At 46.2% G+C, this 24,952-nt stretch overlaps 1 protein-coding gene across 2 annotated transcripts; it reads left to right on the forward strand.

Moving 5' to 3' along the window:
* The first annotated feature begins 14,102 nt into the window (after positions 1 to 14,102).
* Positions 14,103 to 24,825, forward strand: LOC101839313 (b(0,+)-type amino acid transporter 1). Of its 2 annotated transcripts, none has more exons than XM_021232437.2 (6): positions 14,103 to 14,372; positions 18,741 to 18,874; positions 19,049 to 19,178; positions 20,049 to 20,173; positions 23,010 to 23,097; positions 23,780 to 24,825. In XM_021232437.2, the coding sequence occupies exons 2-6, from the start codon at positions 18,762 to 18,764 to the stop codon at positions 24,008 to 24,010; spliced, it is 687 nt and encodes a 228-aa protein (XP_021088096.1). In that variant the 5' UTR covers positions 14,103 to 14,372; positions 18,741 to 18,761; the 3' UTR covers positions 24,011 to 24,825. The 2 variants fall into 2 exon arrangements, with proteins under 2 accessions (XP_021088096.1, XP_021088094.1); XM_021232435.2 differs by lacking the exon at positions 14,103 to 14,372 and adding an exon at positions 14,507 to 15,717.
* The last annotated feature ends 127 nt before the right edge of the window (positions 24,826 to 24,952 follow it).

Raw genomic sequence — 24,952 nt, forward strand, 5'->3', positions numbered from 1 at the left:
TTTTCTAAATGTTTTCCCCCAGAGAACACAATGTGATAACATACTTTCTAAATCCTTACAGTTTGAGTCATGTGTAAAAAAACCCATTTGATCAAAACTTTTTAACTCTTCCCTTGTCCTCCTGGCTTTGTTTTCTTTGGGAATCTAGCATCCAGCAGGAATGCTTAGGCTATTTGATCTTATTTTCTCTGAACACAGACTACTTTTCTTCCTGAAATGTCGTAATTTCATCAGTACACATATTACTGTTTGTATCTTTCTCCATATTAGCTGGTCTTGGTAATTCATTTGGAGCTGAACATTCTCTTTTCTGTAGCAATGTTTTTCTCCTGTTTCATCTTTGCATACGGTTTCTATTTCTTGCTGTCCAAGAAACACAAATTATTGATTGTTCTCCATATCTGGTCAATGAATCAGTCAAGATGGTTCTAAATGGGTCTGCTAGAGTCCACCATGATGGATAGGACATCGAATGGCAGCCATGGTGGCAGGAGCAGAAAGCTGAGGGATCACATCTTCAACTTCGAACACCAAGTAGAGACTGAGAAAGATGGTAAACCCCAGTGGAAGCAGGCAGGATGGCTCAGTGGGTAAAGGTGCTTGCCTGGTGACCTAAATTCTGTCCCCAGAGTGTAGAATGACTAAGGTACCTGTTAACCTCCACATGCATACAAACTCTGACACCTACCCACCTGCTCAGATTCACACACTCGATCTACCCGAGCACAGGATGAAAATGAAACAAAACAAAAACTAAGACTCCAGTGGCTAGAGTGAGGGTCTCTGAAATGTGTGCTTTGTCATGCAGTTGGAAAAGCATGGTTTCAAACAAACAAAAAAAGTGGGAGATTTGTCTTTAATGGTGTTTTATATTTAATGGTAATTTGCATTTAATGGTAACTTAAAAGTTTCTAAATGCAGCACAGATCAGCCGTCTAAAACAAACAGACAAACAAAAAACAAACGAAAAAGTAAGGCTTGTCTCTGAACTGAAGATCTTCTGAGGCTACTGTTAGCTGCCAAGGGGCTCTTTTAGGGGCAAGCTCACAGGGGTAGGCGTGCCTCCCATTTTAAATGGCCAATAATGCCCCATCAAAGCTCACCACCACCGAGAAGATTCTTTGAAACTTAGAAGGGACAAGTCAAAGCCCTGAGTCACTCTAACTCATTCAGTTTAGGGGACCTATAGTGTAAGCATTGCTAATTGCAACATGGACATTCTCCGCAGAGGCTTGGATTCATCATCGTTTTGAGTGTGTGATAGATGACCTGGAGCGTACTCAGGGGTATGGCCACCTCTACCTGGGAGTAGATGCTCAGTAGATGAACATGTATGTTTTCCCAGTTAAAACCCCTTGTTTTCTTTGTTTGGGAAGACACCGCTTTGAGAATATTGCCTTGGTGTGCTCCTTTCTCACTGCAAGTAATTAACGTCTCTCTACTCGTTATCTCCCCTTTGAGCATAGTAGCTTTGCTCCACTAGGAGGTGAAGGAAGGGAGGTAGTTACACCACTATACCTTTCCCTGCCTTGATGCCGCTGCTTCCGTTCCCTGGTAGTTGAGTGGTAAAGTCAGTGCTTTAATCCCTGTAGGTTTGATTCCTGGACCTGGAACCACGACATTTTGGTGACCCAGATAGAATGCTGTGACTTCCCCCTTTACCTTCCTTTTCGTGAACAAAAACATAGTCCTGTCCCCTGAACATGGGTGTCAGTTGGGGAGCTCAGGCAGTCTGTGGTGCCCCTGGTAGTGGAACCAGCATTTATGCCTAGTGCACGAACTGACCCTTTGGAGCCCAATCCCTGTGGAGGGGCACCTTGCTCAGAACAGATACAGCGGGGAGGGCCTAGGTCCTGCCCCAAATGATATGACAGACCTTGGTGATCCCCCATGGGAGGCCTCACCCTCTGAGGAGTTGATGGGGTGGGCTGGGGAAGTGGTGGGGGGAATGAGGGATGGGAGGGAAAGGGAGCTGGGATTGGTATGTAAAGTAAGATTGTTTTTAATTTAAATAAAAAGAAAAGAATAAATGAATGGCCATTAAAATATATATAGTCCTATGAAAGTAAATGTATGTGTATCCCCTGGGGTGGAGCAGGGGAAGCCTGGTATGATTGCATATGCCTGCAGTCCAACCCTTGGGAAGCCGAAGCACAAGTCAAAACCAGCCTGGACTGTTCTGCAAGGCACTGTCTCAGAGCAAAAACAAACACAGGAGCAAACAAGCAAACAAAAGCCGTACAAGGCAATCAATCCCTTTAGTTTCCCACAGGCAATAAGGAATCAAGGGTTTACAAGAGGCCTTTCCCACTTTCATTAGTAACACCTTAGAAGTCAGAGTGCTTGCTAATGGAGAACAAATCCAAGCTGTGAAAGGCCCTGCCTGGCTGGAGACTCTGTCCACCTCAAGCTTGCAGATGCCCACCGGGTACCGACAAGCAGGATGAAAGCCTAGCATCTTCGCTTCCATTTTGCATGTCTCCTTACCTCTGAGTCATTTTTTTCCCTACAGGCACCTAGGGTTCCAATAACAATAGTGCAGCTGTCTAAGCAACTTGAGACAAGGGTCAAAACTACCTCGAAGGCAATAGCAATTTTCTTATTAGCCACACCCCGGCCTGGCCAGGCCTGAGGTAATGATCAGACTACAGTTTGACAGTTACACATGGCTCTTGCTCTCCCCACTTCTGACCTTTCCCTGTAAAAGCTGGGAGCTATGCAGTACCCTCAAAGACAGTACTGGGGATGCTTGGTTCCCTTGTAAGCCCGTGTATTATTACATTGATTTTTGTCTTTCACCATTTCTTCCTCTAATTTCTGAGATGAACCGCTGGACCTGATTTGTCCTGACTCTTTGAAGTCAGGCTGGGTAAGGCCCAGCAGCGACTACAACTTACAAGCCCCAAACCCTAACGCTCCATGCAGCCTCTCTCTGTCCTACCCTTCTTAACTTGCCCCATCTATGCTGATAGAGCTTCTCAATGGAAATCTCTTGGCAACTCTAATACACATATTTCTTTCTCTCTCTAAAAAAAAAAAAAGAGGGGAAGTGTCTTTAAACTTAGTCTAGATGCTCAATCAGGACAATTAAAACAAGCAGAACAGTCAGATGTAGACTTCTTGGTGAATGTATGGGCTCCAAAATTCCTCTTTCACAACATTTCTTTCTACAAGGCTCAAAAGATTTAGAAGGCTCTGAAGAGGCATTCCCAACTATCTTGGGTCAAATGTGCATAAAACATAGTCTTTGCTGTATTTATTAAAGACTATGTCCTAACATTTATAATCTAATATAAAAGTAAATAGTGTTTAGACCCTCCAAAGTGTGATGTGCTGACATTTTATCCGACTATTTTAAAACTCTCTATAAAGGAAATGCACATCTATAAAGGAAAATTCCATTTGTGAGGGTGTTCTCCTCCATGCCAACTAAATCTCCAAACAGGGAAAGACATTAACACAAAAATTCTTTCTAGCTGGGCAGTGATGGTACACCCCTTTTAATCCCAGCACTCGGATGCAGAGGCAGGCGGAACTCTGAGTTCAAGAACAGCCTGGTCTACAAGAATTAATTCCAGGACAGCTTCCAGAGCCACAGAGAAACCCTGTCTCAAAAAAAAAAAAAAACAAAAAAGAAAATTCTTTCTAATGAGCTTCATCTTTGACCATCTCATCTGACATGGTCTCAGCATTCAGTGGTGTTTAGGCTAGAGTTGAGTGAAGTTGCTGAGAGCAGGCTGCACCCTGTCCTAAGTGACCCCACGTCCTGTAAAATGATGGCTTTCCCAGATGGTGCCTTGCATTTAAAGGACAAGTAGCATTTGACTCCACTTTAAGGATGGAGACTGACTCTGTTCCTTGGCAGATGTTTGACCACCTGTCCGGCACCTATCCACACAGTATAGACTGAAAACTGGTTTATTCCTGGGAGCAAAAGAGTTGCCACCCTGTATGTTTATTGGGGGTCACCTGAGACGGTAGGAGCACATGGGCACATGAAAGCCAGGTCAAGTAAGCCAGACCCAAGAACTTAGTGGACACACCAGATGAGGGAAGGGGCGCACAGCTCCCCCACTTGGACCCCGTAAAGAAGAAGACCTCTAACACCGGGATGGTGTTGGCTCTTCCTGAATGTCCTCTGACCCCCTGGTGTGTGTGTGTGTGTGTGTCGGGGTGGGGCAAGGGACCCATAGGCAAAGAATCTCTGACTGTCCTGGGGGCTTCAGTTTGGCTTGGTCCCTGCTGTTGACAAGGCCTACTTGGAATGCAGTCTGCCTGTCCATATGTCAGGACATGCTGTCCATCTGTCCTTCTGGATAAGGTCCTGACCTCAGTTCCTACTACTCGCCTCTGCAGCTGGACTCACCTCTACAGTTCCTTGCAAGCTTGTGACCGGAAGCATCGTCTTCGACGTTAGCATCTCCAGCAGACTTCCTACCTGGGCTTGGTTTACACCCACAAAGACTCCTTTATGTTTCTTCAGCTTCCTTCTCTCTCAGGCCTATTTAGAATCCCCTGAACCCTGCCATGGTGTATTTAACCCTTTACATACAGCCATTCCCTGACACAGACATATCTACCTCTGTATGAGTGTACATACACATATTTGCATATCGTATGATGTGTGGTCTGGGGGTAAAAATTAACCTTTAGTCTCAGCACCAGGAAGACAAAGTCAGGACTATCTCTAGGAGGTGGAGACTAACCTGGTCTACATAGTGAGTTCCAGGCTAGCTGGGGCTACAGAGTGAGACCCTGCCTCAAAATAAAGTCCTCTGGGGTGGCACACACCTTTAATCCCAGCACTTGGGAGGCAGAGGCAGGTGGCTCTCTGTGAGTTTGAGACCAGCCTGTTGTACAGAGTGAGTTCCAGGACAGCCAGAGAAATCCTGTCTCAAAAAAGGGAGAAAGGAAGGAAGGAAGGAAGATTGGAATAAAGAAAACCATGTTTCCTTTCCTTTGGCCTAACTAGCAAGGAAAGTGGAATTTCTAGGCAAATTCCTGCCAATGAAACCACCATACTTTCTGAATGATTCAATCAACTGTGCTGTTGTAGAAAGACACAAACCTGCCAGGCACTGGTAGTGCACGCCTTTAATCCCGGCACTTGGGAGGCAGAGGCAGGCGGATCTCTGTGAGTTTGAGGCCAGCTTGGCCTACACAGCGAGTGTCAGGATAGGCTCCAAAGCTATACAGAGAAACCCTGTCTCAAAAAACAAACAAAAATACCAACGAATACCTTATTTTGTGGAAGAATCATTCATACCTTGAAAGTGCAGTGTTGCTTAGCTACCAGATCACTTAAGCCATGAAACAATAGACTCAAGAGTACTTGCAAGAGTTATCTGTTGCTACTCAAGATCTGCTCTCTGTCTCCTCCTCTCCTCCTACACAGGATGTAGTAACATGGGACTTAGTTCTTTTTTTGGTGGGGGGACTTAGTTCTTAACCTCTCAGAACTATCTGTTGATCATCAATGCTTTCGGAGAGTTTTCGAAATGATTGTACCTGATTAATCATTCATCTGTATGTTAACTGAAGGGTGGAAATGAGAAAGTATTTTAAATGTCACAAGAATGAAGTAACAGGATTCTTTAGCCCAGGGGAAAACACGAGACATGGGCTCGGGTTTCTGCAGACTTCCTAAGCCATTAAGATGCAGACACACACCAGGGAAAGCCTTTTCCAGTTTGTATCACTTCTTTTTTTTTTTTTATGAGACAGGGTTTCTCTGTATTGTTTTGGAGGCTGTCGGTCCAGCCTGGCCTTGAACTCACAAAGATCCGCCTGCCTCTGCCTCCTGAGTGCTGGGATTAAAGGCGTGGACCACCACTGCCGGGCTTGTATCACTTCTTATCTGCAATATATAATGTGATGACAGCCAGCCAGTCACTGTCTTGTGCTTCTGTGGTCACCTTCTTATTCTTTTTGTTTTGTTTTTCAAGACAGGGTTTCTCTGTGTAGCCCTGGCTGTCCTGGAACTCACTCTGTAGACAAGGCTGGCCTCAAACTCAAAGATCTGCGTTGCCTCTGCCTCCCAAGTGCTGGAATCAGAATGTGTGTGTCACCACCAACCAACCTTCCTTCTTGTTTGTATTAGTGTGAAACACACACACACACACACACACACACACACAAACCATCAAACCCTAGCCCCCTGCAATACCACTTGAGGAGCACTTATTCTCAGAAGCTGAAGTTTGTGCTTTTTTCTCAGGTGGCCATCTTCATTTTGGCTCCAATAAAGCCTTGTTTCTGACATTTGATGTGCCTCAGTTTGACAGACATACAGATTAATAGCTGAGACGTTTGTGGACTTGCATCATGTAGTTCAAACAATTTTCTTCAGTTGCTTTCAAATTTTATCACTGGTATTGAATTCTAGCAAACTTTTTTCTTGCAGCCGCTAACAGTTTTTCTTAATTTGCATGTGCACATGTATGTGTGCATGCATGCATGCACACAGCCACGTATTTTGAGATAGGGTCTTGCTCACGCTAAGGCTGGCCTTGACGCGGTCGTCCTATCCTGGCTCCTGAGTGCTGGGATTACAGGCATGTTTTGCTATGTCCAGATCCACCTTTCTTTCCGTCTCCTCCACTTCCTCCTCCTTTGCGGGTGTGTGTGATGTGCATGAGTGTGCATGTGAGTGTATGAATGCGCACTCTAGGGCAGTGGTCCTCAACCTTCCTAACACTGAGACCCTTTAATACAGTTCCTCATGTTGTGGGGACCTCCAACCATAAAATTATTCTGTTGCTTCATAATTGTAATTTTACTACTGTTATGAATCATAATCTAAATATGTGATATTCATCCCTGTGAAAGGGTCATTTGACCCCTCCCCGCAAGGGGTCAAGACCACAGATTGAGAATCGCTGCTCTAGAGAGATGTCAGGACGGAAACACAGATCTAGCCAAAAACAAACCAAAACAATCCACAAGGGTGTAGTGGCAATCAGAAGAATCAGTGGGCATTGAAATCGAGGGAAGCTGATGTCTGAGTTGGCCATCAGGCAGGTCCTCCTAGAGGAAAGCATGGGTGGGAACAAGCAAGAACCTGTACGTTCAGGAATTCCCAGCCTGGCCCGGGTGGGTGGGGGTGCTGGTCACCGCTCCAGATGAATGAACTTCAGGGAATGATGCGTGTGAAAAGACTGCTGGCCCATGGAATGGGGCTGGTCACATGGGGACGCCTCTGGGCTTCCTTGCATCCCATCTCTTAGGCTCTCCTTCCTCCATCCACTAGAGGGCGACATCTCACAGCCCTGGGGGGGGGGGCAGCATTCACTCATAGGCTGTTTGCTTTCTGCCCTCTTGTGGGAGACCAAAGAGGATGCTGAACTTACAACTTATGGGGCCCCTCGTGTCTCAAGAATCTCCTGTTAGAGGGATCTCCTAGGTGGGAAATACTGTGTTTAGGAGAAAGGGGAGAAACCACTTCTCTACCCTGCCTACTAAATCGAGAAACACGGCTGGAAACTAATTCTTTCTGCCTGATGGGAAGATGGATGGAGGGAGACAGAAAAACATGGACCCTTCTCGGTGCCTCAAAACGGACAATCACTCCGGACTGAGCGCCACAGAGCTCAAGAGATAGGAGTTAAGTGATCTGTATCCAGAATGTCCTATTATGTTCTAGACTATTTTTAGGCAAGGTTTCTTTTTGTAGCCCTGGACAACCTGGAACACACTCTGAATGAAGACCAAGCTGGTCTTGAACTCACAGAAATCAACCAGTTTACCCCCATCTCCCTCTTCCTCCTTCACTCCCCGCCCCCAATAGACTCAAATATTCCAAGCTGGTTTGGAACTCATGGTGACCTTGAGCTTCTGATCCTTCTGCCTCTGCCTCTCACGTGCTGGAACCACAGGTGTTAGCCATCACCACCTTATTCTGTGGTAGAAACGGAACCCGGGGCCTTCTGCATGCTGGGCCAACTTAGCTACGGCCCGACCGAAAGCATCCAGGACATTCTTGATAGGCATTCGCTGTTATGCAGAGTGTCAAAAGCCCCGCTCCTCTCCATGGGCCGCTCCATCCCATCTCAACAGGGTATGTGAAGGCCAGATAATTTCTGAAAGACCCTTTGTAACTGGAGGTCAAGGAGAGGCGTCTGAGTAGCCAGGATCATTTCTGAAGCACAGTGAGGCCCAGAGAAATTTTCCCAAGTGAGTGGAATAGAAATAGAAGAATCTGGTTGGGAGACGGTACATGAAGAAACTCCTAGAACAATGCTCTGGAAACCTTAGTGTGTAAACTGATGATATGACCGATCTATGGTATGGTTAAGGCAAAGGTTTTTATTGTAGATATAAGAGAGAACAGCTAGGGGCATCTAGAAGAGTCTAGAACAGAGAGAGACAGACATAGACAACATGGCCAGCCAACTAGACCTGGTTATAGGTGTGTGCCACCGTACCTGGCTTTATGTGGTACTGGTGGTGGAGCTGGAGGGCCATGCTTGCTAGACAATGGCTGTCCCCTGGGCTCCATCCTCTGCAGCTGCATCTGACTTCTTTCAAGTGGTTGTGTGTATCTGCACCTCATTCTTTTTGTTGTCAGTAGCATCCCTCCGTACAGATAGACTACATTTATCCGTTTATTGCCCGATACAAATTTGAGCTGTTTCCTCAGAATAATGCTGTTATATTGGGCCCAGTGGTACACACCTGTCATCAGATAGTCAGAAATCAGAGCGTGAGTTTGAGGCTAGCCTGAGCTATGAGGTGAGCGTTTATACAAAAAGAATAGCGCTGTCATGAGAGTTCATGTGAAGCTTCAGTGCAAATGTGCTGGGACTAAAGGCATGAGCCACCACCTCCCGGCCTTTGGCTAGCATTTTTAACTTAAACTAACCTGTTTATCTTTTGCCTCGGGGCTTTTTATTTTTCCTTATCACTCTCTTCCAAAGAAATTCTATTAATTCATACTGTTTTAATGGGTTTATCTATCCTAGAAACTTTTTATTAACATAGCCATAATACTATGGAGCCTTTTGTGTCTTACTTTCTGCTTGTTTGATTTTTTTTTTGCTTGTTTGCTTGTTTGATTTTTTTGTTTGTTTGTTTGCTTTTTGAAGCAGAATCTTATGCAGTCCAGGCTGGCCTTGAACTAACTGTGTAGCAAAAGGTACTGGGGCTATAGGTATGTGCAACAACACCTTTTTATTTTTCTTTCCTTTCACTGCTTCTAGCTTCTGCTAGCTGGTCCCGGCGTCTCTCTCATTCTCTCCCTTCTTCTCCTTTTCCTCTTCTTTCTTGAACCTAGATTTTTTTTGCCCCTCCTATTTATTCTCTCTGCCTCCAGCCCTGCCTAGCTATTGGCCGTTCAGCTCTTTATTAGATCAATCAGGTGCCTTAGGCAGTCAAGGTGAAACAGATGCAACACATCTTTACATAATTAAACACACAGCCTTACATTGTTAAACAAATGCAGCACAAACAGATGTAACGCCTTTAGACAGTTGAAGTAATATTCCACAGCATAAACAAATGTAACACATCTTTGCCCAGTTAAAATAATATTCCACAACAGGTATGTGTTGCTGTGACAGAAAGCTGACCAGAACACTGAGACATATGACAAGCATATGCTCAAGTTTTTGAGGAGCTGTAAATATCTACCACAAGGCCTTCAATATTTTACATTCATATTAACAGTGTATGAGGGTTCAAGTTTCTCTACACTGTTATGAACATTGATTTTGGTTCGCATTTACTCAGCACCTCTTAGGAGGATAAGTCAAACCATTTCGTGTGACTTGGAATAATGCAATGCCTGTAAGATAAAAGCTTGCCACCAGGAGGTTCACTCAGATGTGTTAATCGGTCAGTCAGAGAGCCAAGCATGCAGGACCCCAAGATTGCACTGATGTGTTAGAGAGCCAAGTGTGAGCCCTGATAATGCAAAGCTGCCATCAATGACATGATGCCCACATTGGAGCTTTCACAGCACTGCCGTGCCCCTGAGATGTGGCTTCTCTGCCCTCTGCATTGACACCAGCGGCTAGAGGACACGAAATTGGTCTGTGTGTGTGACTGTTGAGCTTCTGGTCCCATCACCAGCTTCTGGTCAGCACTCTCATGGACCTTAGAGACCTCCACCACCGGTATCCTCCTGCCATAGCAGAAGCAAGCGCTTCATCACTTCCTTGTGGATGTGGGTGGGGCCTGCAAGCTCCTGAAGCTTCCTCACTGGAGAAGATTCCCCAGCAGAGCCTCGTAGCAGCATTTTCTGTCCAACCAACTGTTCCCTGCTTTTATATGATAGGATAAGGGAAGTTTGTGTGAACAAACCGAGCGTATCTGAAAGACAAATCTTGTGTGGACATCCTAATTGCTAAGTTCCTGCAGGCTGTTGAAGAGAGTAGGCAAAAGCACCTTGGCCTGTATACTGTCATTTTGACTTCAGACTCTATTCTACCTGTGGGGTGAAATGAAGTTCAGGTTCCCAAGCCCAAGGGGAGCAGAGAACTTACCAATGGCTGACCAACCTGCTGCTTAAACAATAGAAATAGTCTGTTATACCCTTTTTTTTCTAGAATATTATGGCTGTTTTTTTTTTAAGATTATTTAGTTCTGCCTGCATGTATGTCTGCAGGCCAGATCTCATTACAGATTGGAGTCACTATATGGTTGCTGGGAATTAAACTCAGGACCTTTGGAAGAGAAGGCCTCTGAGCCATCTCTCCAGCCCCCATTATGGCTGTTCTTAACCACAGAAAGAACAAATGAATCTGATTGGTTGGACTGAAAAACTCATATTTTGTGTCCCTTGACAATGATGGAACACACAAGGAAAGTCCTTCATCTCTGAATCCTGATTGGTGAAAATTGTAACCGTAACTTGGCAATAGATGTATATTGTTTTTGTGCTTCTAATCCCACTTCTGCCCCTGTTCAAGGCTGCCAGGAGAACAAGGCTCCCGAGTCATACAGTCCTGCTTAGCTGGTGGCCCGCTTCTGTGGTGACTTATTAAAGCCTACAGAACCCGTAAGTGTTGTCTCTCTCCTTACTCGTGGCAAGTCACAGACCAGGTCCGTGGTGTTAGTTGGCATTAGTTGGCAGGATTTCCCAGATTGTGTGGCTGGATGACTGAATGATTTTTTTCAAATGGGAAGAGAAGGAGTTGGAGGAAACCCCTTCTAAAGATCTCGGCATCTGAAAGTAACTTGGTATACTTTTAAGAAGAAAGTTAATGTTTTGTTCAGAACGGCCACCCAAATGACTTGAAGATGCTTCGGAGATTATTTCAAAAGAAGCCTGGGCAAGATGATTATGCAAAAGACTGATGGGAGAATATTGATAGACTTGTCAAAAAGAAATAACTAGCGAAACTTCCCCAGTATATACAGATTATACTAAAATACAAACAAAATGAAAAAGAGTCCCCCCTCCCCCAAGCCCTCAGAACTTGAGTGGTCACTGAAGCCAGGGCGACACACACAGGCCAGTTTCAAGTTCTCTTGCCTGTGGGTGTCAACACAGGGTGGTGGCTTTTCACTATCAGGACTCACAGCGTGGGGCTTAAATGGCTAGTCTTGGTTGTCAACTTGAATACACCCATAATTAGCTGAAACACAAGCAGCTGGGTACACATGTGGGGGGTTTTTCTTAGGTAAATGATGTGAAAGGGAAGACTCACCCTAAATCTGGACCTTTTGAGGTGGGAAGATCCACCTTAAATGTGGGCCACCCTTCTGGTGACCGCCTAGATAAAGGACAGGGCAGAAGGAAGCTCTTGCTTGTCCTGCTTGCCCTTGCTCTTGCTGGCAAGTCCATCCCTTCACTGGCATTAGAGCCTACTTTTTTGGGGATCCTGGTGTGTACTGAAGACCAGCTGAGACATACAGCCTCATGGACTGAACAAACTACTGGATTCCTAGACTTTCTGTTGGTAGACAGCCATTGTTGAACCGGCTGTACCACAGCCTGTAAGCTCCTCTAGTAAACCTACGCCTAGGATGCCAGTCTTGCAACAGATATGAAAGGTCGAACACTCAGGAGCCATGACGATAGAGGTCCTGGTGCCTGTTGAAAGCCTTCCTGACACATTCATGAGATCCAGGTTGTCCATGTGGCTAGCTTGAGCTGAAAGAGTCAGATGGGAAGCTCTTTGCTCACTTTTGGAGTCAACATCTTTACCCTAAGTTCCAGCAAGTTCTCACATTCCTATAACCAGGAAAGGTCCCATTATCCAGTATTTTTATTTATTTGTTTGTTTGTTTGTTTTTGTTTTTAGGCAAGGTTTCTCTGTGGCTTTGGAGGCTGTCCTGGAGCTAGCTCTTGTAGACCAGGCTGGTCTGGAACTCACAGAGATCCACCTGCCTCTGCTACCCCAGTGCTGGGACTAAAAGGTGTGGGCCACCACCACCTGGTTTATTTGGTATTTTTAAAGCAAAAGGGATGATCAATAAAAAAGCTACATACACTATCCTGAAATAAATATTATTTATAGCTCAAAGAAATTTAGTGCTATTAAATTGTTGTAGGAATCTAGCAGAGTCGCTTCATCTAGGGTAGACCTTAGGATGAGTAGTTGTTTCCACTGTATCTAGGGTAAACATTAGAGTGGATAGTTGTTTTCTAGACGAACTTTAGCTTTGAAGAAATCGTTGTGGAGAACAATGCTTGCTTTCTGTGATTTCCAGAGTCACTTTTCTGAAGCAGCTGCACAGCTCCCTAGACACTTCTGGCATACCTGAAGCTCTTGGGTCAGGTCACTGTGTACTGCAAACGGTACACTAAAGAACTGAAGTGCCCTGCTCAGCAGGGCACAACGGGGTTTGAACCCATGGGAACCTGGAGTGAATGAGGCAAGAGACACGAGAGACGCGGACAGCAAGACAGACTTTCTGATCGAGCTGCGTTTATTGAGGGTCTTGTGCAGGCTTATATAGGGGAATGTAGCATTGGCCATGGGGCGGAGTTTGTTAGACTGAGACACTGAGAAATGAGGAAGGGGCCTCTTAGGAGCACGGGGGGGGGGGGGGTCTGATATGAGAAGGACAGGAGATCTCACCAGGGAGTGCAGGTGTTCTGGAAGCATTGTTAAGGGATGGGTTATCTCTATGGTGCTGGGCCTTCTGTGGGAAGGCGCTTGAGTTTTGGGAAGTGCCTTGGGACCAGAAATAGAGATTTACAGTGACCTGGTCCTTAACACTGAAGTAGCAGGGGTCTGATGCTTTCCTTTTGAGAACATTTAGATTAGTTCTTTATCTTTGGTACGGTGAACTTGTTTACCCAAAAGACAAGTTTGTGCAACAATCAATAAATATGCCTCGGTACGAGGTTCAGCTCATAAGAGGCTGAACTTTCCTGCTGCCACACAGGCCTAAAAGTTTGTCGTGGAGTGACCTCTACATGTGTCTCACACAACACAGAACACCTGACATTAAATATAATTTTATATTATGTATATTTATTACATATATATCCCTTTAATGTTTCCTCTTCCTGGTATTAATGCCAATCCCTCTGTTCCCCAGTGGAACTAAGGAAAGTTATCCAGAGATGTAAGGGGATGACCACGGTGATGAAATTCATACTTTGCTGATGGGGAATTCCTGTGTATATGTCAATAAAGCACTGTTGGCCAATAGGGAAGCAAGATAGGTGTGACTAGGAGTCCAGGAGGACTCTGGGTAGGAGAAACACAGGGAGTCATCATGTAGCCCACCAGAGAAGTAAGATGTCTGTCTGGTAAGAGAAATACTTAGATGGGTCAAATACTTAAGTCAGAGCTAGCCAGTAAGAAACAAGCAAGGCCAACAGCTTCATAATTAATACAGCATCTTGTGTATTATTTGGGGACTACAACGTGGCAGAGCCCAGGCGACTGGTGGGGGAAAACCAAAGCGGCTGGCAAGGAAAAGGCTTCACTCTACACTTTGCTTCATATATTACCCAAACTTCTTTCAGATTGTCTGTCAATTCTTCATGTAGTTCTACAAGATAGGCATTACTAACTGACAGAGGAGTAAGATGAAGTTCAGAGATCTGGTTCGAGGTCAGCCAACTTTCAGGCCGTAGATCTGGGATTTGAAATCAGCAGTCTCATCCTACAGCAATGCTTTGTCAATTTATGTTTCAGTTACCACACACCAAAACAGGTTTGCTTGCTACATTCTTATACACACTTAGTTTTGCTTGATTGACCGCCCCCCCCCCCCGGAGCGTCTGAGACATCTTTACCGAGTCCACCAGGAAGCAAGGATTCCAAGGCAGTCTTAAAGCCAACTGCATAAAGCCTACCCCCGGGAAGAAGAACCAGGAGGATTGGGGAAGAAGCCACAGGATGGCGCTTGCTCCCTGGCAAGGTGGAAGGAAGTGGCTATGCGTGGAGACTCTCTCTGCATGAGATGAGAAGGTGGGAGGGGGACACTAGGGGCAGAGGGGCACAGTGGGGGTGGGGAACGGAGAGAGGCGGGACCAAAGGAAGGCGTGGCGGCGTGGCCGTCCTGTTGATATTTGGATACACATCCAGCTGTCATGTTGCCATGGAACTGGACAACAGAAGTGCGTTCCTTCCCTTTCTTCCTCCCTCCCTTCTTCTTTGCCCCCCCTTGCCCTCTCTCCCTTCCTTTCTTTTCTCCCTCCCACCCGAGGGGCTGGGGTTGGAACTTGTACCCTCTTGCTTGAGCCACACCCCAGCTGTCAGCAGAGATTTCAACCCCTTCTCTCCGGGACCCTCTCATGACTGATTCTGACGCGCAGACTGTCTCCCGCAGACTGTCTCCCGCAGACTGTCTCCCGCAGACTGTCTGCACCAAGGCTTCAGCTCGTCTGGCCCTTTACTTGATCAGCTCCTTCTAGATCACACCCTGTGTCTTTGCCCTCTGACTTGGACTCCCTCCAGCAATGTAATCATTAATGCTTTCAGGAAACCCGCAGACAATAGGTACCAGAGCCTGTGCCTGTCACCAACCTGAGGCAGTATCTGCTGAAGTCTCGAGATGGAGAGAAGCGAGGAGACAGGTGGCAATGACAAGCCCGTAGGGCAAGAGCAGGACAGTGGGGCACAGGGGCTGACGCTGAAGAGGGAGATTGGTCTGTGGAGTGCGGCGTCCATGACTGCTGGCTGTATGATTGGTTCTGGCATCTTCATGTCACCACAGGGGGTCTTGGTTTACATGGGCAGTCCTGGAGCCAGTCTTATTGTCTGGGCAACCTGTGGCCTCCTGGCAATGCTGGGTGCCCTGTGCTATGCTGAACTGGGCAGCCTGATTCCCGAATCCGGGGGAGACTACGCCTACATTTTGCGAACCTTTGGCTCTTTGCCTGCCTTCCTGGTTATCTACACGTTTGTCCTGGTGGCCAGACCAGCCGCCATCACTGCCATCTCTCTGAGTTTCGCTGAGTATGCCCTGGCTCCCTTTTACCCAGGCTGCTCCTCCCTCCCTCAGATCATGGTCAAGACTGTAGCTTCTTCTTGCATCCTGTTGCTGCTACTGATCAACTTCTGGAGCTCACGGATGTCCACGGTGGTGATGAACGTGTGTACGGCCGCCAAAGTGTTCTCATTGCTCGTCATTGTAGTAGGTGGGGCTGTGGTGCTGGCCCAGGGCCGTAGTCGTACAGAATTCCTGCTGCTTGCCTTCCACAACACAACACAGCAGGCAGGGCGCATTGGCATGGCTTTCTACCAGGGCCTGTGGTCCTTTGACGGCTGGAATAATATCAACATGGTGGTAGAGGAGCTCATGAACCCAAAGGTGAGTTGGGTGTTCTGCTCTGGAGGCAAACCTCTGAACATCTGCAGCTCCAGGAACCGGAGTTCCAACCGGGGTTCAAATGATTGAGATCATGAGTGATCTAACTGGAATCAAGGCTCCCTTGCCTTCTATACTCATGGGACTTGTGTGGCAGTCCATCTGCCTTGATTAGTTTATGGGATTTAACCATGCCTTCTAACTAAAGCAGAGTGAGTACTTCATACTGTCATACCCCATGGACTCATCTTTCTGTCGCTTGAGGTAGCCATCAACATCCTATTTATTTTTTAACAGGGGAAAACTGAAGTTTGCAAAAGGAATTATTCTGAATTCATACTGCCAGCATTCTTATTGGTTTTGCTGGCTACCTCCTGGATTGTTCCCTCCGGAACATTGCAGTAGATACTTATTCATAGTTCCTGAAGACTGGAGTCACATGAGGACATAGCATGCTTTGGCTTAGAGAATAAACCAGCCATGCCTGTTCACCCTTCCTGTGAGTCTGGGCTGGATAATCAGTGTGCTAGCGGGTCCGAAGGGACTCAGTTGTGGCATTTGGATCTTCTAACTGGAGGGCAGCTTGAGATGGGAATGGCAGCTTAGAGACAGAAGTGCAAGAGCAGGTGGGAGGGGGGAGACAGAGACAGACAGATCGGGTGGTGGGGGCGGGACAGAAAGACAGAAGAGGAGAGACAGAGGGAAGAGATGCAGAAACAGAGGAGAAAGAGATAATGCGTGCTTGGAGTCCTAGGATCTAATCCTTGTTTTTATTTGTCTTCTTTGAGACACAGTCTCATTGTAGCCCAGGTGGGCCTTGAACTTGTGTTGTGGTTAAGAATGTCTTTGAATGTCTGGCCCTCTTGTCCTCATCCCCTAAACAGTGGGATTACAGGAGTTACCAGCATGCCTGGTGGTTTTAATTTCTTGCATATAATTTCATGTTCCTAAGTCTTTGTCTATGAGAAGGGACCATCATAATAACTGCCCTGACTTCCTTACAGGACTCTGAGGTTTCATTGGTACATTCTTGGCACATGGATTGGGAAACTCTCAAGTAAATGGATAAATAGCATGGGCACATGGTTGCCTCACAGCAGTAGAGCCCCCTTTCTCAATCTGGAACCTTGACTCTCAGCTAGGTCAAGAGCAGGGTCCTGGAAGTTGGTCTCTGAAGTTGAAGACAAGCTCTCATGGTTGCAGTGGTTATCAGCAAAACTTTTCTAGAAAGGATCCAGTAGTTAAGATGTTATTCCCAGTATTCATTAGTCCCTGTCACAATTACTTAATTCTTCTTTGGTAGCAGGAAAACTGCGATAGGTAAATATAGGAACATGACTGTGTTTCAATAAAACTTTATTGACAAAATAAGGTAACAGGCTAGAATTGGCTCATGGCTGTTGTTTGCTGGTTTCTGTTTTTTTATTTGTGTGGTTTTTTTTGTTTTCTTGTTTTTAATGTGGGTTTCAAAGCAAAGCCTTAGCCAGTCACTAGAATGCCAGCATTTGAGATTCTACCCTACCTTGTTCTAAAGGGTATATTTATTTCATATTCTCTTCACCTCCATCAGAGAAACTACAGAAACTTTGCCAAACCAGGGTCAGCCTTATATGCAGACTCCTTGTGATTTGAATGAAGACTACAGGTCCCTCAGAGTGAAATCAGAGAATCTCACTGTTCTTGTGGTATATTGGCCAGAAACATTTATGACTCAACCCAGGACCCCCTACCATTGTCACAGCTCATTACTACTGGGAAAGTTGCCTGGGGAGCGGTCAAATTAAAAAACACACTAGGTTCCTTGCCCTGACTACGCGTGAGGTTGGGTCATGCATACTAGTTGCTCACTGTGCTGACAGCATCCCCAAGAGACCTGTGGGAGTGAGAGTACCTTGGCTCCAGGTTAGCCTCATGTGAATCTAGGCAGAATCACATTCCAACCCCTGGGTGGTAAAGCAGTAGCTGCTGTATCCATTCTTTGGCCAAGACACTTACTTGCCTTTGAACTCAGAGTCCCAGATTTTAAAGCTGAGAGCGACTTGGGGGATGCATACAAGTGTCTGTTGCTGTATCATCTGCTTCATTTCCACTAATTTGCAACATGGTCCTCTCGGGAGGGTAGCCAACAAAGCAGAACAGTCAGTTAGGGCGTCCTGGGAGTGGAGACTGGAGTCTAGTCACAGCTCTGCAGAAGCAGTGTGAACACGGACTTGGAGGCCAGAGAGGACAGAGCCTGCCACCGTCTGAGGGTCCACAGGGAGGGACGGCAGCATCGGCTCGGAGGCTAGCTGCCAAGAACTGGACTAGGTCAGATGACTGCCCAGTCTGTGTCTCCCTCCTTTCCTTTCCCTCTCCACATCCAAGAATTTCCAGAAGCAGAGCTCAGTCTTGGCAGAAAGCTCTGGAAATTGTCTTTTCTTTAAGGCTAAAAAGGAAGTATGCTGCCAGGCTTTGGTGGCCCATGCCTTTAATCCCAGCACTCGGGAGGCAGAGGTAGGTGGATCTCTGAGCTCAAGGCCAGCCTGGTCTATAGAGCGAGTTCCAGGACAGCCTCCAAAACAGCACAGAGAAACCCTGTCTCAAAACAAACAAACAAACAAACAAACAAAAAAAACAAAAAAAAGAAAAAGAAAAAAAAAGGAGGTGTGCTAATCAGATATTTGCAAAGCAGACTAGTGAGAACTTTAGCCTCCTTTCTCTTCTGGTTTCCTCTGCAAGAAATTCTCCTTCCCACCTCTCTGAGTCGTTTCTGTGCCTCAAAGAGAGCTCAGCTGAGGGCCCCCTTCTTACTGGAAGCTCTGGTGATGCCTCCACCATTCCCCCTGTGCCACCGCTGCTCTCTGTCCAGTATCTTTTGTCTTCCCACACATCTGCCTGATTCTGTGCCCATACCAAGGGGATCGCAGTCTCAAGGGGGAGGAACACAGTACTTCCATTCCCTAGGGTCTGGTGCAGCGGCCCTGTGGACAGCATAGCTCGGAAGACCTCATTAGCTAACCTTTGTCCCGATCTCCCCGACCCTGCAGCAGAACCTGGTGTGGGCAGTGATGATTGCCATCCCCCTGGTCACCATCCTGTATGTCCTGGTCAATATCAGTTACCTGCTGGTTATGTCGCCCTCGGAGATCCTCTCCTCCGACGCCATGGCTGTGAGCTGGGGGTGAGTGGATCACGTGGTGTGTACCTGGTGTTTAGGGATAGAGAAGGAGGGTGCTCTACGTGGATCTGAACTTGCCTTTAAACGCATTGTTTTCTCTACGTACAAGGAGGCCTTGCCGCCCCCTTTCGAAGTCACTGCCAGGAGCTCTTTCCCGTGATCCCTCTGTTGTTCTAGAAACCAGGTTCTGGGGTCCTGGGCCTGGCTGGTGCCCCTGGCTGTTGCACTTTCGACGTTTGGTACCGTCAATGGGGCGTTCTTCAGCGGCAGCCGTTTGTGCTATGCAGCTGCGAGAGAAGGTCACATGGTAAGAGGCGGTGGGATCTGGGGATCAAGTGAGGTGGGGAGGGCTGTAAGAGGGGTGCTGGGAGACTTCCACCTACGCCTTCTCCTGCCCGAGCCTAGCCTCCCCAACCAGACGTGGCTCTCTTTCCTTCTGAGAATGGGGCGCGGGCGTTCCATACCTTTCCAATGTATTCCCAGTCTCTGTCAGGGTTCAGGGCTGTCGTGGTCCTAGATATGTGAGTGATAAAGTCTACTTGTGAATAGCAAGAGTCCAGCGGCCACAGGGAAGAGGCACCGAGAACACACAATGCCCTTTTCTCTCAGAGATTCTTTGTCTCGGGTGTGCTTGAAACTATGCTAGCAATATTGAGTAACAGACGACCCCTAAGCCTCAGTGGCTTGCAACAACATTTAGCTGTTGCTCTTCGTGTTAGCTGTGGCCCTGTTTGTTTGGGTCATTCTTATTTTGGAATGAGTCTGTTCCTAGTTCAGGGATTCAGACCAAAGCAGAGTTGGCTCCTGGGGGGCATTTCTTGATTCATTCAGCAATCGGGGTTTAAGATGTCGAACCAAGCATATAATCACATTTAGAGCATTTGCTTGTCATTTGTGCTCCCATTTATTTTATTTTATTTTACCGGCTGAATCAAGTGACACAGCCTAGCCCACATCGATGGTTGAAAACTGTTTTCCTGACATAGAGGCAAAGAGAGGGAGACTGAATATTTGGAGGGTAATAACCCAGTGTATGATAGCAACCAGGGAAAGCGTCGCCCTGGAGGCCTTGCTCCTATGACCATTAGATTGGACACACGTGCGTCCAAAGCAGGAGCGGGGACAGAGTGCTTCTCGTGGCTTTTCTACAGCCTCTCTCACACCAACCGTCTTCCAGCCCCAGCTCATGTCCATGATTCACGTGAATCGGCTCACACCAGCTCCCGCCCTGGTCTTTACCACAGCTGCGGCTTTAGTCTTGGTCATTCCAGGAAACTTCAGCACCTTTGTGAACCTCTTGAGGTAAGTGTCTGTACCCTAGACGTCAATGCATCTGTGCGCCCTCATGTGTATGTGTCTGCACATATAAATGCGTGTGTTCTCTTCTGGAGCACCTATGGACATGTGTGTGTGTGTGTGTGTGTGTGTGTGTGTGTGTGTGTGTGTGTGTGTGTGTGTGATGCATTTCAGAAAGCCCAGACTCAGAATCCTCACATCTCTATGTATATTTCAGTCATTCTCTCCGTTATGTTTCCAGAATTAAATGTGGCTCTCCTCCCTGCACATTCAGGGAGACAGATGTTTCCCCAGGAGATAGCCTAAGGCTTGCGCTACCACTGTCACTTTCTTCCTTAGTTCTGCTGCTAAGATAATGCTAAAGGACATTTAGGATGGGCTGGAGAGATGGCTCAGTGGTTAAGAGCACTGGCTACTCTTCCAGAGGACCTAGGTTCAATTCCCAGCACCCACATGGCAGCTCACAACTGTGTTCAACTCCAGTTTCAAGGAATCTGGCACTTCACACAGACATACGTGTGGGCAAAATATCAAATGCACATAAAAATAAATAAATCCTGTTTTTTAGAGGACATGCATGCATTGTAATGCTGGTAGCCCTTGGACATGGCTTGATTGTTTCCTCCTCTGTAGTCTGCCTGGACTTGTGCCCTAGATTTTGTCTTATATGATTCTCCAGAACTCAGTGCAGAGCCACACCAAGCTGCTTGGGCACAGCAAATGATTTCAGCACAGGGAGGGGATGTTCTGAATCCTTCTGATATTTTCCTCAAAGCAGAAGTCACAGGCTGTTGTGACAGCCATTTGTCATTTTCTAAGCTCATCTGAAGCAGGGTTGATTCTTTAACTGCCAAATGAGCATAATATCTGGGTACAGAGGGAGTTCTAGGAGTGTCTCAGGCATCACATGTTCTCTGCTCTGTTGTCTAATCTAGAAGAGGACATTCAGTGCTTGGTGTGATTCCTAAGAACACCACGTCACATGCAATGTTTTATTTTTGTTGTTTTTCCCATGAGAAGGATGGAGATTATTATACAGTAATAACAAAATCCAGTCCATTGTAGGTCTGGGGTGGTGGTGGTATGTCTTCAGGTAGAGAGTGGGGAATGTGATCAAGAATGTCTCAGTGCAGAGTGAGAATCTTGGGGTGATCTGTTCTGTTACGACCTAACACTTTATAGTCTTGATCACCCCAAGAGGTGGCTTCTTCTGGTCCTTTCTTGCCAAGTTAGACTGGATTTGTGTTTGTATTCATGTGTATACAGGTGTGTGTGTGTGTGCTCGCGCGCACATGCATATGTGCATTTGGAGGTCAGGGAACCAAACTTGGAAGTCATTTCTTATATGTCATTTATATTTTTTAAGACAATGTCCTAGCTAAGGTGTCTAGTGCTATGATGAAACACCATGACCAAAAGCCACATAGGGAAATAAGGGTTTATTTGGCCTACACTTCTTCCACATTGTAGTTCCATCATTGAAGGAAGTCAGGACAGGAACTCAAACAGGACAGGAACCTGGAGGCAGGAGCTGATGCAGAGGCCTTGGAGGGATGCTGCTTACTGGCTTGCACCAGCCCAGAGATGGAACCACTCATATTGGGCTGGGCTCTCTATCATCAACTGCTAATTAAGAGGATGCCCTATCACCAGAACCTATGGAGGCATTTCCTCAATTGATAGTCCCTCCTTTAGTTTTAACTTTAGCTTGTGTCAAATTGACAAGACTAGCCAGCACATACAGGGTCTCACTATGTAGCTCTGGCTAATTTAGAATGTGCTCTGTAGTCCAAGTTGGCCTAGAACTTACAGCAATATTTCGACCTTTGCCTCCCAAGTGCAGAGCTACTCAAGGAGGCCAGGCTGGCCGGCCAGTGAGCCCGGGGATCCACTTGTCTCTGCCTTCACAGTGCTGGGATTGCAAGCTCTGGTCTTTGTGTTTGGGCAGCTAGCTCTTTACTGACTAAACTGTTTCACCAGCCTCTCAGATGGAGTCTTTTGACAGCAGCCACCCAAACTATAGACCTAGGAAAGGACAGCAGCAAGGGCTGATTGGGTGTTTAGGGGCCTATATGTTATCAGCCCAGAAGGAAAGATGGGTTGGGAGAAGAGCTCTGCTTCCGAGGCATTTTTCTCTCCAGCCAACATAGGCCTCCTTGAGATGCCACCACACCCTCTTTTTAGCAGTCCATCACCTTAACCACTCGGCCACCTTGTTCACATCACACCCTCTTTTTATAAAAGTCTTATTTTAAAAATTAATTCATGATTTGACTGTTTCACACTTGATTTTAGCTGAAAGGTCAAGAAACAATGATTTTTTTGACAATTTCATATATATATATATATATATATATATATATATATATATATTACATTCTGGCCACCCTCATTCCTCTGCCTGCTCTTATATCCCACCCCAACTCCCAACTCCTTCCTTCTACCAAGTCCTTATCCCAATTTCATGTCTTCTGTTTGGTGACCCCCAGGGTCATCTCTGGGTTTTTGCTTTAAGATTTATTGGTTTTATCGTATATGTATATGTGTTTTGTCTGTGTGTATGTTTATGTACCACAGTCGTGCCTGATTCCCACAGAGGTCAGAAGAAGGCATCAGATCTCTTGGAACTGGAGTTATGGATGGTTGTGAGGCGCCATATGGGTGTTGGGAACCAAATCTGGCTCTCCTGTAAGAGCAGAAGTGCTCTTAACCATGGCGCCATCTGCATAGTCTTGGGTTCTCCTTCTAAATAAAACCAAACGCTCCTCCAGTTCTTTGAACATTTTGCAGGCATATTTCATCAGAGAAGGCCTCCTCTACACATTTCATTTTTTCACTGCAGCTTCCTCTCCTGGCTAACCTCTGGAACCACCTTTGGCTGTCTCCTGTACTTGCGAATAAAGACAAAGAATCTTCCCCACACTTACAAGGTAACTTTCTGGACAGTCACTGGGAATTTTCCAACTAGGTTATTTACGAAGCATGATTTTGGGCCACTGTCTCCTTCAAGGCCTAGACCAGTGGTTCTCAACCTTCCTAATGCTGCTACCCTTTAATATGGTTCCTCATGCTGTGGTGACCCCCAGACATAATATTATTTTCGTTGCTACTTTATAACCATAACTTTGCTACTGTTATGAATTGTAATGTAAGCATCTGGTATGCAGGATCTCTGATGTGTGACCTCTCTGAAAGGGGCTGTTCAGCTCCCAAAGGGGTCAAGATCCACAGGTTGAGAACCGCTGATCTAGACAAGGAATGTCAGCGGCTGCTGCTGTCATTGTATTTGGTAGAACACTGAACTTTTTTGGGGGGTGGTAAGGGTCATTGGTCATTTCTCCTCTGGGGGGCCATGAGGGAGAAAGATGGAGCACAAATTCGGAGGTAGCACAGAGACTCGAAGAAGCTGAGTCGTGGACTCTTAAAGAGTCCCCACGTAGCACGGAAGGTGGCTCCCCAGGCCCAGTCTGGTATTCTAGTAGATACTGGAGAAGGGACACTAGTGACCCGTGGAAATAACTGAGAGCTAGGTAGGAAGGACACAACTCAGGGACACCCCTCCCTCACCATCCCAGTCTCAGGGGTCAAATAACCTCTTTGTACCCTCTGCAGGTTCCCACCTTCATTCCTGCCGTCATGTTCCTGGTGTCTCTCTACCTGGTTCTGGCACCCATTATCGACCATCCTCAGATGGAATCCCTGTACATCTTCTTCTTCCTGCTCAGTGGCTTCCTGGTGTATTTCCTGCTTTTCCACTTCCAGTGTCAGTTCAAATGCATGCAAGCAGCCACTAGGCATCTCCAGCTGCTCCTGGAAGTTGCTCCATCCACTAAAGGTCACTGACTGGATGGTCACAGAGGTTCTGCTCTGTCCTCTTCACTATTCCTACTGGTTATCTGTAAACCCACTAGGTGTAATTCTAGAAGCACCTAGTGCTGTAGTACAGTTGCTTTGGGAATATTTACCAGGACACTATACCATCTCCCTGAAAATCTATTCCATTGATACAGGGACCACCATGTTTCACAAAAGAGCACTCTGTTGTGTCTGCTACAAACAGACATTTAGTTGCTTTTTGTAGCCTAAGTGGATAGCCTGGAGTGAGTCCCTTCTTTGATTTCTGCCATTGGAATTCCATAGTCTTATTTGACCTCTGATGTTGCTTGAGCCGAAGAATTGTACTTCTTGGGATTTATATGAGGCTATGTGTATCAATTGGGTTGAGAAGTAGAGAAGGAAAGCATAGCAAGAAGAGTGAGGATGATATATGATCAGATATGCTTTAAAAGAAGGATGTGGCACCCAAGAGGGGGCAGGATCTGAAAGAGTGGTTTTGATCTTTGTCCTGTGATCCAACTGTTACTTGATGGTATTTCTTGAGGTTTATGTCTTTCTTCTTTTTCTTCTTCTTCTTCTTCTTCTTCTTCTTCTTCTTCTTCTTCTTCTTCTTCTTCTTCTTCTTCTTCTTCTTCTTCTTCTCCTCCTCCTCTTCCTCCTCCTCCTCCTTCTTCTCTTCTTCCTCCTCCTCCTCCTTCTTTTTCTATTTTTTGAAGCTAGTGATTAACCCCAGGGCATCATGCATATACAGGTAAACACTGTATTGTTGATGTTTCTGGGACAACTGATACCATAAAATAAATTTCTCATTTTGTCTCTGGTGAGTTTGAGTGTGTACCTATTTCTTGCATCTAGACAAGATTTGTCTATGGTAATTTTTAATAGTTTATTTATTTGTATTTTATGTACATTGGTGTTTAGTGTGCATGAGGGTGTCAGATTCCCTGG

This window comes from Mesocricetus auratus, unplaced genomic scaffold (genome assembly GCF_017639785.1).
Source record: "Mesocricetus auratus isolate SY011 unplaced genomic scaffold, BCM_Maur_2.0 Super-Scaffold_100024, whole genome shotgun sequence".
Classification (NCBI taxonomy): Eukaryota; Metazoa; Chordata; class Mammalia; order Rodentia; family Cricetidae; genus Mesocricetus; species Mesocricetus auratus.